Here is a 12,748-nt window from a genome sequence, read left to right as displayed (position 1 = left end):
CCCCCCCATTGCCACTTGCTTTGTGTACGGTTGGTGGAAGGGATGGGTGAAAACACTCCTTGAATTTCTTGGGGCCCCCAAGGATAGCGGACACTCCTCTGAATACTCAGAAACTAGAGCTCCAAGCACCCAGGACAGATGCTGGCAACTGTACCCGGATGAGACAGCTTTCGGCAATTATCCTAAGGGCTTTTTGGTTTCATCGTTGCTTTGTGCAGACAGCTGTTAACAAAATGAGAGGTGAACATCAATCTGTGTGTCTAGATGGTTTCCTGTGGCTCCCTTTCTTCACTCATTACAAGTGCTGTCAGAGCTATGAGAATGCCACTCTCTGTGATGCTCAAATACCTCACAAACGGCTCTTCTTCTCTGCCTGACCTTGCCGTCACTCACTGGAGCCAGTGGCTAAGGAATTTCTGACATGGACTCCTCGGTATTTATTTCTAAACCACTAGAGATTGTTTCTTTACCAAGTGTTGGTTTCTTTTGGGGACAGCCTTTTCTCCTAGTGCCAAATGATTTTCTTTTTGTTTTTCTGGGGCAAACCAGTGAGTCTTTAAAAAAGGCCAACAAGCAGTTATGGTAGATGAGATTACCTCCAGCCTTTTTTCTTGATGATGTTCCCCAGGATCACCTCAGCCCTGAAGGAGGAGAAGACAATGTCTCAGAAGGCAGCATCTCAGAAAAGCAAGAGTCAGCCCAGCACTACAGCCTTCCCATTTTTGAACTCTCAGAGCCTACAGAACCCCAAAATAGAAGCTCTCTCAGCTGGTAGCACGGTCTCCACTGTTTCTGCTTGTGCCGACAGAATCCGGCTCCCAGGCATTCCAGAAGCACTTGCCAAAATGCTGGCGCTGGCAAGAGACTGCCTGTGGTCCTGACATAAGAAACAGAGGAGTCATCTGGCAGCTTGGTGCCATATAAAAATATCCTACTCTGTGGCGTTCAACGAGAGGCAAGGTTTCTCCATCTAATTGCGGTGGAACAATTTAGTTGTGCCCAGAGGACAAGAGACCTCAGACTGTTTAGACAGAAAATATTGACCCCCTCAGGTGATCTTGGAAGGAAAAAAAAAGAATCTACATGTGCATTCAAATGTCCCCAAGTCCATCAGTTATGGTGATTCATACTGAAAATGTCCTAGGATTGAGTAACGTTTTCCATAGGACTAAGATACAAGGAGACACTACCATACCTTTCCTGTCACCAAGACTGGGCTGTGGAAAGGTGAACTGAAGACATCTTATTATTCTCTCCCCCTTCTACTTCCTCAGGCAGATTCATCAGGATTGAGGAAACTACAATGCTCTCCTATATCCCTCCCAGTTAGATCCTCAGCATGAGAAGCAGTGGGGCTGCCAGAGACAGGAGGGGGGAGGTTAACGCAGTTAGCACTTGGATCATCAGTGAGCTAGATACGGATGCCATTGCTAACTATTCTTTTATAGAAACAAATGTTGTTTTTGTACAGCCTCCAAGAAATTATGATGCAGGCTAGCTGTGCAGCCTGCTCCAAACGGACAGAGATTGGATGGTACTGGAATCTTTTCTGTTTCTTCTTGTTTGGCTATTGTTTCGTGTAACCTCACACAGTGAGACCCTATCTCAATTCCACAATTCAATAATGATTCAGGTGACTAGCCCTCATAATTGGAGTTACAGTATGGTCTCTAGTAGGCTCACTATATTTCCTTTCTCTGCCTTAGCCTGTTTGCTGTTGTACAAGATTCAAAGAAGAGACCCCGGACACGAGGGCATGCAGAAAGGAGCAAGGTCTTACAACTTCTTTTCTTTTCTTGGACTAATAAACAACAAGTTCTCTGATGGTCCTTAAGCACATACAGAGCCTTAAAAAAGAGGACACAAAGTAAGGAAAATGTTCTTCTATCATCTGGGGTTGATGGGTCAAGCCTCAGCTCAACTGTTGCTTGCTTGAGGGAGGGGCAGCGGGCCTGATGGGGCTGTACTCCACAGTTCCCCCACGAGACCAGCAGGGATGTCTGCTTCCGTGACTGATGGAAGTTGGACATCCATGTTTATTCCAGGAGAGTAGGGCTTCATCCCTATTCTAAAGCACAATAGTTACGTTGTGGCATGTGCGTGGTGACCTGGCCTGACAGAGCATCAGCTCCGTGTTCTGGTTTGGCCAGCCATATTGAGAGTACTGACTCAACACTCAGGTCCAGACACTGGAAGTCACTCCTCAACAGAAGTGAGGACTCTCTGCCACCTGCTGTCTTCAGAGGAGGCTCTTAAGTGCCCTCTTGCAAAAGCTGTTGATACTTTAGCATCATTTGGGAATCACAACTTTCATGGAAATCAGCCCAGGGACAGGTGGTCAAATAATTAGTTAACACCTCTCCATCTCCACCGTCATTTCCCTGGCATGTTTTTCTCGTGTTTGCCTCTCTTCAGTTCATTTTTCTTACAGGAATGGTATGGGTAGACCAAGACGGTCCCAGAGTTCAACTCTCCTAATTCTACTGATGGACTGAGGAAGAGCGTGCCTGCTGAGACACGCCCAAGAGAAGCAGCCCCTCCTCCCCAATGCCACAGCCACATCTGGGCACAACCTCTTGGTTCCAGCGATGCCAGGTGAGGGACAGTAACTGGTTCTGACTTACTTCCCAGCAGCGTAGACCTCTGCAGTGTCGAAGAGATTAACTCCACTTTCATAGGCAATTGTCATCAACCGTTCAGCAACCTGTCAGAGTGCAAAGGTCAGTCAGAAATGCCAAAAATGCCTTCCTAGCTGGGAAAGGAAGCGCTGTTAAATACTTTATCTGCCTTTCACTCTGAGATCTCATTACCATTTCTCATTTTTCTCAATTGTAGTGACTGACAGAAGAAAGAAGAGCCGAGCACAGAGGGCATGTAATCCTTCTACCCTCCAAGTAGGCTGTAATTCCTCTTCCGTGTGTGTGTGTGTGTGTGTGTGTGTGTGTGTGTGTGTGTGTGTGTGGCAGGAAGAAGAAAGGGGGAGCATTGTTGGTCATCCTCCAGCCGAGGTGTTCAGATGTGTGTTTCCCTCCCTGCTGGGAAAACCTTGTTTGATAACACCCTTTGTGACACGTAATCTTGCTGACAAAGAAGGTCATTTGTATCAACGCCGCCTCCATCTCTCCACTCCTATCTGCAAGCCGATAGTTTCTGGCAGTTGGGTGACTCCTGACCTAAAAGCTCGTGACTTTCCTCAAGGCCTAGCCAACTGTGCTGATGAGTCACGGGTCCGACAACCATGACTGTTGTGACGCTCCTGGCACCTGCAGTTCGGTGGAACAGTGAGCGTCATCTTGGAGCTACTGCTGAGTCAACACAGGGGAGGGAGGAAGACCCTGACTCACTGGGGGACAGCTCCTACTGCTTAGGCTGCAGCAGAACAGAGCTCCAGGATTCATGGAGCTGCTCAGAGCAAGCGAGGAGTGTGGGGGGAGAGTAGACGCCTATCTGGGTTATTTGCAGCAACCGCGGGAGGTGTGGCTGTCTTAGCCTACCATGGAGCAGCACTAAAGGAGTCTATCTTCACCTTGCTGGTTTATTTATGAGAAGTTTGAACAGTTTCCCCACTTCACAAATCATTACAGTTGATTTTCCAGTATGTTCTTTGATGGTGGACAAGTGTTGCTTCTTCAACATTTCTATGAAAAGACTGTGTTTTTGGTGTTGTGAAAATTTGCCTCCTAAGACCAGGGCTAGGCTGGTGGGCACAACCTTTGCATTACCTGCAAGAAAGCAGTTGCAGCCTTTAACCCGCTACTGTAAAAACATCATGCCTGTGCAGAGCTGAAAAGTAGAGCAAATATAATTTCCTCCTTCTGAATGCTCTATGTTTTATAAGTTACTGTGCGTGCAGTAAAAATGATAATGGTATGTCATAATATTGGTGGATTATTATTGGGAAAGGTAACCATTATGCTTATCTCCAGAGAAGGTTTGAGATGGAGAATTCTGGATGACACTTGGCTTGACTGAGAGCAGGAACACTTCCAAAAATACAGGATCTGAAGACCTCATGAGGAATAGTGGGGAAGACATTGAATTAAGTCTTAAGACCGGCTTTAGGCCTTGAGAGAGTTTTTGATCTGAAACGTCTTATGAAAGCCCCTGTGTTTGGTCCCTAGTCTGTAGCTTTATTTGGCGATGGCAGAAACTTTAGGAAGCGGGGCCTAATGATAGGATGTTGTTACCAGGGTCCTGCCTCTCGGCTCTTCCTGGTGCACATGTCCTCTAATGCATACTCAATCATGACCGGCTGGCTCACTACAGGATCCAAGTCAGCAGAGCCAAAAGGAGGGAAACCCCTGAATGTTTAAGGCAAAATAAACCTTTGCTTCCCTAAAAGTGACTGACTTGAGGTCTTTGGTCAACATGATGAAAAGTGAGCACAGTCCACGAATGTCCCTTTACTCTATAAACTTGAACAAATCATTCGATTTTTGCAGATTTCAGTTTCCTTCTCTGAAAACTGAAACAGAGTCTATGAAGGGATCTCCTTCTCCCTCACGGAGCCTGGAGGCAACAGGGGAAGCTGGTCTCACTTCCTTAACAAGGGCCTAATGGCCTGTGAGCCATGTGGCCAAGAAAAGTCTTGTGAGATATTCACACTAATGAGACTTGCAAAGAATTCCGGGAACATCTTTCTCTTCTTCACAGAATTTCTAGAAATAGAGCTTTTGCCTTGCTCTTTTTGAGTCTTAAGTATTTCTGCAGCTATTTCATTCCTGCTGCCCAAAGAGGAAGTTGATACAAAGGGCTGTTTAGAGGCAAGAGAATGGTTTTCTTCCTAATAGCTTAAAAGTCTAAATGAATTCTCTCTATTTGGCTAAATTAATGTGAGCAGGGTTTAATGTTACCTGCTATTAAAGCTACTCCAACTACATTACAGAAAACATGGAATAAATCCCCAAATTCAGTGCTTTTTGGATACTAAATGTGCTCTCTTAAAAAATATTTTTAAGAAATTATTCCTCATATGAGTAACATATATCTTGGTTTTTATTTGAAAGGCATACCATCAAGTTACTAACTTTGTTGATATCCCTGCTAAGTACCTATCCGATATGTTGTTGAAATCTTCAGGGATAGGGACTCCACACCCTCTTGGGGTGGCACTGATAATTACAGCACCCAGCAGATTATGGTGTGGTCATTTGTGCCTGCTTTAGGATGACATCATCTGGAAGTCTGAGATGGAGCTGAACAATCAGGGAGGTGAATGCATTGCTACTGGCTTATCATTTTACCCCTAGAGAATAGGTGGTTCTGAGCCATGCAGTGGTGGGCATTGGCTCCCAGCTGGCCCCTCTGCTCACAAGACTAGCCATCTTTGTCTGTTTTCTCCCACACAGTGCACTGTGCAGTAGCAGGTCCCATGCAGACTGGAGACGCTGGCTAGGAACTTAGTTCCCTTCTAACATGCTGCTATCTTCGTGCCTAACAGTATCTGTGTCCTTAGCTGCATTCCTCGTGAATGTGCCTCTGCAAACCTCAATACTTCTCTGAAATTGAATGATGTGTTTGCCCTGGCAATGCTGAAGCATGCATGGCAAACCGTATATGGCTGTTCTATTGAACTTGTCCATACTGGGTTTTATGGTCTAAGTTGATGAGGACAACTGATCAGATCTCTTCCTCTCTATCTTTCCCTACCCGATGCCAGTTATAAGGCCTCTTGATGTGCACCCAGGTCCTCCTGTAGGGAGGAAGGACTTACTTCCATAGCTACGGGGAGTGCTGCCCTTGAAAGGCCTTCTGCTGCCAGCCCCCAAAAGCTATTCTTGGATGGAGTCACCTCACCCAAAACCTCATTCTAGGAAAGCTTTTACCTTTTTTGAGCAGGACACACACACACACACACACACACACACACACACACACACACACAAGAATCCAAGAAAAAAATGAGAGGGAAGAGAAGAATAATCCCTCTGCACATTTTCTGCACACTGTAGAAGTTGAAAGTGACTCACCTCGTCTGAAACTTGACCTCCAAATGTCACCCATGTTCCTGGAAGAGAAGAAATATTTGTAGTCATTTTTATAATATTGTACACAATAAGAGGAGACCTTTATGTCAGAGCAGGTAGTTCATAGATGCGCCTAGATGGGGGCACATGCACACTCTAGTCTAGCCTTTGCCCCACTTCCTAATACTCCAGGAAGGGTCAGTGTCCCTTTGGGGAAGGGTGCCTTTTCAAGCCACCATGGATGCTTATGGTGCACATCCCTGCCTTCTGTGAAACTTTGATTCTGCTCTGGGACCAGATGCACAGGAAGTCAGTGCTGCAGAGCTCACACTGGCTGCATGCCTTTTTTTCACTCTTCTGCAGCTAGAAAGGCCTATTCTGCAAGCAAGCACAAGAAAGCGTGGCAGCCGGAGTGAGCCAGGCCTTGACTTACACTTCTGGCCTTGTTTGTAGAATCTGGAATTTTTAGTTACATTTCCAGAGGACTTTTCAGACATTCTGCCAGGACCCTGGTGGTGACCCTTCATGTACCTTCTCTGTGTACACTGCTCTGGGAAATTTCTGTGGGTTTGGGGTGAAGGTAGAGGCATGAGCCAGGGCAAGGTGAGGAAGGCAGAAGGAGGGGGCATAGCCAGCGGTAGCATGTGTGAAGCAAGACACTGAGCAGACACACGCTGTGCTGGGCTCCAGCAAGCCTCTTTAGTCAGTCCCTTCCTTAGCCACCTTTTTCTTGAGCCGTGAGTCCATCAGACAGAGAAATGGCCTCATGTACCAAGGAGAGAGAGGTGAATGGCGCACTTCCCATCTCGAGTTCCTAATTAGCTGTCCATCTTGATAAAGGCTCTGACCAAGGCAGGCACAAGACATGCCAGTAGAGAGTGCTCTACCTAGGCTGGAGGAGCAAGGACTTCTAGAGGACCTCCTAGAGAATGACACTGTGATGGAGTCTTACGGGAGTAAAGGGAATGGAGAAGAAGGGGGTAGGCCTTTCTGCATGGACAGGATCTTGGAAAAACAAGAAGGCAGAGAATGTGAAAGTGTTGATGAGCTGTGTCTGGACCATCAGGCCACGGGGTGAAACATGAGTCAGAGGGAGACCTGGGCAAGAGTAGAAGCAGTAAAGGCATGGGCGTGGTTAACGCTTCTAGGGCTTGAAAGAAATGCTGCTGGCAATATATGTGTGTGTGTGTGTGTGTGTGTGTGTGTGTGTGTGTGTGTGTATGTGTATATATATATGTGTGTATATATGTGTGTATATATATATATATATATATATTCTACATTTCACTGTAAGGGTCATAGCTACCACCACGCACACCTTCTAGATGCCAGGAAGTAGACGACAAAACTTTTCTTGAATCATTTGACAGACTCAGAGGGCAATTTTATCTGTGTCTACAGTTAAGGAGTCTCACATTAGCCAGCACTAGGTGACACACCCAAGCTCCCACCAACATGCTCGGCTTTGAGAAGGTTGCCCCCTTTAGTGTACCACACTGCTGAATTCAACTATCTCTCAATTAGTGTGGTACCCACAGACATATGCTGATGTGCTATTTTCTTTGTCCTAAGACAAACGTGTGGAAATCACCTTACGCGTGCACACTCTATCTCCAGAGGTTGCGGATAGGCAGCCCACGGCTGATGCTCAGCTTGCAGGCTCATTCTGCTTCACTAAAACGGAGCCAACCAACTTGGATTTCAGGGAATTTTGAATGAGTTACTGACATTTAAAGACTTAGGAAATTTTTCTGAAAAAGTTTGGATTTTCAGCAAACACTGACAACAAAGTGTCAATGTCCTTTCTAGGTAGGCATTCCCCAAACTGGGGGGGGGGGGCGCTTTTGGGAAAGACTGTGCCGGTTCATTCGTGAACCTCCCCACCCTGCTTCCAGGTATATTCTTAACATTAGATGAAAATGGCTACTGCTTTGTACCATATGCTAATTGCTATTTTTCTTACAGCAAAAATAAGAGGATGTGAACTTGTAATTAAAGAAAAAAAAAACGGAGTTAATTCTTTTAAGAAAAAAAATAGGCAGAGACATTTTTTTCCCAAAGAATATTCCAAACAAAGAATGCTAACAAAGAAAAATCCCACCCTAAGGAACCAAAATAAAACCAGTCGTGACCTGTACACAGAAAAGATGGTCTTTGAAAAACTTAACGGTTTGAGGAAATGGTCCATGTTTGGTTTGGAATGGGAATTAAATAAGTGAGGTGCTGTGATTAAACTCTGTATTAAGTGAAAATAATTGCCTGGGTGTCACAACTTTTTCACAGACAAGATGTTTATAAAGAGTCCTTTTGAATGTGGCAGGAATGACGAGTCCAGAGAACAAACATTTGAGAAAGTTAGCAGAACTGGCTCAGCACGTCAGGCAGAGAGTGAAGAGGGCTCAGCACAAGTCAAACAGCTGGAGCCACTCTCTGTGTGGCAGCAAAGGAGAAAGCAGATCTGAGGGACAGCACACTGTTGACTATTTGTGGCCTGGTGAGAACTTTGAATTATCAGGCTCATGAAAGGAAAAAACATGTGTGTGTGTGTGTGGGGGGGGGTGGAGTCTCAGATCATTTAGAAACGTAATAATCTGGTCAAAGTCACTGTTGCCCGAGGTGGGTGGGGTTGCTGCAGACCGAAGATGGCACTATTTTGTTGGAACATTGTACCTGAGTCCCTTAATTTCCCCATTTATTAATAATGGCTTTGGGCGAAGAGCTAAAATGGGACAAGCCACGGATTCGGTAATGAATCCCACAAATTAGCTGTTCTTCTATGTCTTCAAGCAAAATCAGGTCAACGTTTGCTTAACGAATTTCCTAGCTGGCTTGGGCTGTGCTGTGAAAGCAGTTCTTTTGTTTGTTGTTTGTTTTTTTTTAGTTGTTCAAGTCGTCAGTGAGATCAGACCCGTCTCTACTGAGGCTCTACTGAGTCCCGGAGACATCCTGGAGCCTGAGCTTCTTGCTGATCCTACAAATCAGCTGTGCCTGAATACTTCTCTACGGGGACAGTCCCAAGAACAGATGTTCCTTGACTGGTAAATCTAGTGAGTGTTGGCAATACCGTGAGCCAAACGCATTTCACATACCTCATTTACCAAAGACCCTAGCTTAGCAATTAACTTAGCAGCCTAATGCTTAGAATCAGCTGTTAGCTGTTTCCCGCATGGCGGTTGGCTGACCACGGGTTCACCCACCTGCTGCTGCCTAGCATCGTGACAGTATTTAACACAAATTCTACCCCAGGAAAGGGTCGAAATTTACAGGCAAAGTGCGAAGGTTTGGGGTTTAGCTCAGTGGTGGAGTTATTTGTTTTCAATACTAATAAAAGTGAGCTAAATGATGCTAGTTTATTTGCACAAGGCCCTGGATTTCATCCCTAACATCACAGCAAAAATCAAAGTATGGTTTCTACCAAATGTATATTGATTGTAACCACCATCAACAAATTATAAAATGTAAGTCAAGATGCCATTAATTCAGAAACTACGTTTGCCTGGATTATTTGTTAGTCTCAGATGTGACAAAGCTTGGGGAAGTCACTTACTGAGGAATGACAATTCGTTTCTAGATGAGAATTATAGCCTAAAATCCAACCTTCAAGATTGTGTTGTTCAAAACTGGATTGACAAAAAGGTCTCTGATTTCAAGTTTTTTTGCAAATAAACTAGCATCATTTAGCTCACTTTTATTAGTATTGAAAACAAATAACGAAAGCCAGAACTGTACATATATATGTCAGAGAAAGACAAGGCCATTTTACACTTGAAAACTGGCAGTGATTCCAGTCGTGTTGGGATAACACTAGTTTAAGGAGCAGTTTCATTCCAAAAAGAAGCATAAAAAAACCCAAAACACTCTTCCATGTCTCTTTTAAGAACTTAAGGTTGTATTGTATACATCACAGTGAAAGACAGCCTGAAGGACACGTTCATACAGAAGAACAGATGTTAGGGCAAAATTGTGGTGAATTATGATGGAAAATAGTTAATGGTAAACAATTTTCTTTTTATATTGACTAAAACTATTATCATAAAACAGCATATGTATCACATATGCTTATGTTATTGCTGTAGTTTGAATATGGTTTGCGTGCCACCAAGGGTTCTTACGTTGAAAAGTTGGCTTGGTGCTATTGGGAAGTGGAGAGAATTTAAGAGGTATAGCCTAGTTGGAGGTCAAAGGTTATTGAGGACACTCCCTGGCAGAATTCATGAGGTAGTTGTTACAAAAGGAGCAATTTTTGCCCTTCTATCCTCTCTGTTCTTGTTTGAGATGCAGTCATTTGTTTGTTCGGACATGTATTCCTGTCACAATGGGCCAGCAGCACCTACTGACCTCATAGAGGTCAAGTGAACTGCCCCTCTATACCTCCTACCACCCCTATTCCCACTTATCTTGGGCTTTGCACCTTCAAACTTTTAAGCTAAATAAGTATCCCATGTCAGATATTTCATTATAGCGATGGCAAGCTAATAAAGCTACATATATAGCCATAACTTAAAAATAAAATAGTGTTTCCCCTTTTTGAAGTTATCTATTGTTGCGTTCATCTTACTTTGTTCAAGGGGACCACCTCCCTGACCCTTGACACACTCACCACTCTCCAAAGCCCTAGAATAAAAGTGGCAACTTAACAGATGGTTGGTCAATGTTGGCTAAGTTTAACTGAATTGCTTTTTGCCTATCAGTAATCTTCAAAGTAAGGGGGGGGTAATTTCTTATCAAGCATAATTACTTTGATTTCTTGAAGAAGGAATGACGCTCATTGGTAATTCATCAGTTCTTTTAGCTTCTAGGTGGTTGGGATGTGGTTCGACCAGTCATTTCCTTTACTAGAGAAGGGTGCTAGGACAGTTCCCACTTTGCAGCAGTGACTTTGGTGAGAAGGGGTGGTGACATTGTGGGCAGATGCTGGAGGAAGAGATGTCACAGTCCTCGCTGGGGGTGGGGTGGGGTGGAGCAATAGCTGTGTAGTCAGTAGTCTCTGATTCTAGAATTTAACGCATTACTATATCATCCTAGGTGGGCTAACGTGGTTTTCTATTTATCGTGATTCTCTTAATCAGATAGTGTGGAAAGAACTCTGCTCACTCATTAAGCGAAGTTCAAGAATAAACAGAGTAAAGAACCCAGAAATCCTTGGCGTAAGGAGGAATCTCTAGGGACTGGTCTAGGGTATCTAGACAGGTGGCTGAGGTCAGGTTGAGGAATTCACTTCTTGGACTTTTCACCTCCTGTATGAAAAATGGAGATGCCTGCTTGCTGAGGAAGCAGTGTAGCCAGGCAGGCCAGGGCTGGAGTCGTGAGTTCTCCACTCACTAGGAGGATAGCTGCTGGTGGCAACAATAAAAATGATGGCGTAGATGGTGATAATAATGGTAGTAATAATAGCAATAGCATAGCATCAACACAGGAGTTTTAGGAGACAGGTGAAATAGAATTTAAAAGGTTAACAGCCTCTGCCCCAAAGCTGCCATTAACTCTTCGCGGCATGAATGTTACGCATTAGAATTCCCTAGAAGCTCCACTCTGAGATTTTGATTATTTGTATCTGACCAGCAGCCAGATCACCTGCGTATTTCACAAGCAACCCAGAGATCTGAATGCCACATGTTGCACGGAGAAGCCCTGCTGTGGGCAAAGCACGGATACTGTGGGCTTGTCAGGCTGTGATTGCGACACAGCTCAAGGCCACATCTCCTGCAAATGTCGCGGAGAAACCATCCCTCCGTGTTCCCGCGCGCACTTGTTCCTTCGCGCAACTGCCAGTGTTTGACACGGAGCCTGGCCCTTATTTTCGGATCCAAGCTGCTGCAGCCTCGTCTCTTGCTTCTGGCGTCTGGGGTGTTGCTAATGAGCATCTGGCCAGAGTTAACAAATGGGATAGCAACGGAGCCTCTTTTGGCTTTGATTACCTTTCCTTGCAAGAACGGGTGACACCACCACGCTCTCAGGGGGTGAGGGTGGTGATCTTTCACACCTGGACTTCTCAAAAGAGCTTGGAAGAGCAATAAAACTAGACAAGGACGCAGGGAAGGCCATATGGAACTTGAGTGTGCCTCCCAGGCATGTGAGGTGTGAATAGTAAGTACCCCCATTTACTGCTAAGAAAGTGTGCTTACACACGTACACACACTTCTAAGGACTAAACACCATCTAAATCCTTTTCTCCACTCCTTGGAATATAGTAAAATAGGAGGGGTGGCAGGTATGTGACATACAGAAGTGGTTAAAATCCTAGAAGAGTGTTAAAGCACATCACAAGTAGACTCGACTCGTCACCGTAGCTCAGGAGCTATGTGAGCAACAGTAGGACAGATATCTTGGTGCACCATAAGCCTTGATCTGAACTTTAGTGTTAGATTAACCGTAACTACTAATGTAAAGCCAGAAATTTGCCCCCTGGAACTTCTTTACAAAGACATGAATTCTGAATTGATTTGGTTCCTTAAGCCTCTTAGGAAAATTCAAAATAAAAACATGTAATATCCTTAACGTTTTTATTCTTTAAATTCTTTCATTTCTTTTGCATACATCAGTAAAGTACGTACCTATTACTTTTCTAATCTAAAGCAAAAGCTACTTGAAAATTGTTTTTTTGTTGGACAATCCATTCATAAAAAAGGTTCAACAGATCATGATTCTTCTTACTTTATGACCATGGAAAAGGAACACTGAATGTGGTTTGTATTCTAAGTCTCTGGGTCATACATCCTAATATTTTCTAGTACTGTTGGCTATGTATTGAAGATTATTTACTCAAATGGGCACCAAAAACT

At 44.4% G+C, this 12,748-nt stretch overlaps 1 protein-coding gene across 2 annotated transcripts in view; it reads right to left on the bottom strand.

The window, feature by feature from the left end:
- The window catches only part of Kcnab1 (potassium voltage-gated channel subfamily A member regulatory beta subunit 1), a 352,108-nt gene that overhangs the window by 62,684 nt on the left and 276,676 nt on the right, over positions 1–12,748 (bottom strand). For both annotated transcript variants that reach the window (XM_005344063.2, XM_005344065.3), the window contains exons 3-5: positions 5,970–6,007; positions 2,625–2,704; positions 597–641 (exon numbers count right to left, since the gene is read on the bottom strand). In XM_005344063.2, coding sequence (XP_005344120.1) covers positions 597–641; positions 2,625–2,704; positions 5,970–6,007 — 163 coding nt within the window. The remainder of the gene's footprint in view (positions 1–596; positions 642–2,624; positions 2,705–5,969; positions 6,008–12,748) is intronic.

The sequence above is a fragment of the Microtus ochrogaster genome, chromosome 1 (genome assembly GCF_000317375.1).
Source record: "Microtus ochrogaster isolate Prairie Vole_2 chromosome 1, MicOch1.0, whole genome shotgun sequence".
Lineage (NCBI taxonomy): Eukaryota > Metazoa > Chordata > Mammalia > Rodentia > Cricetidae > Microtus > Microtus ochrogaster.
This window is presented reverse-complemented; position numbering and strand designations above follow the sequence as displayed.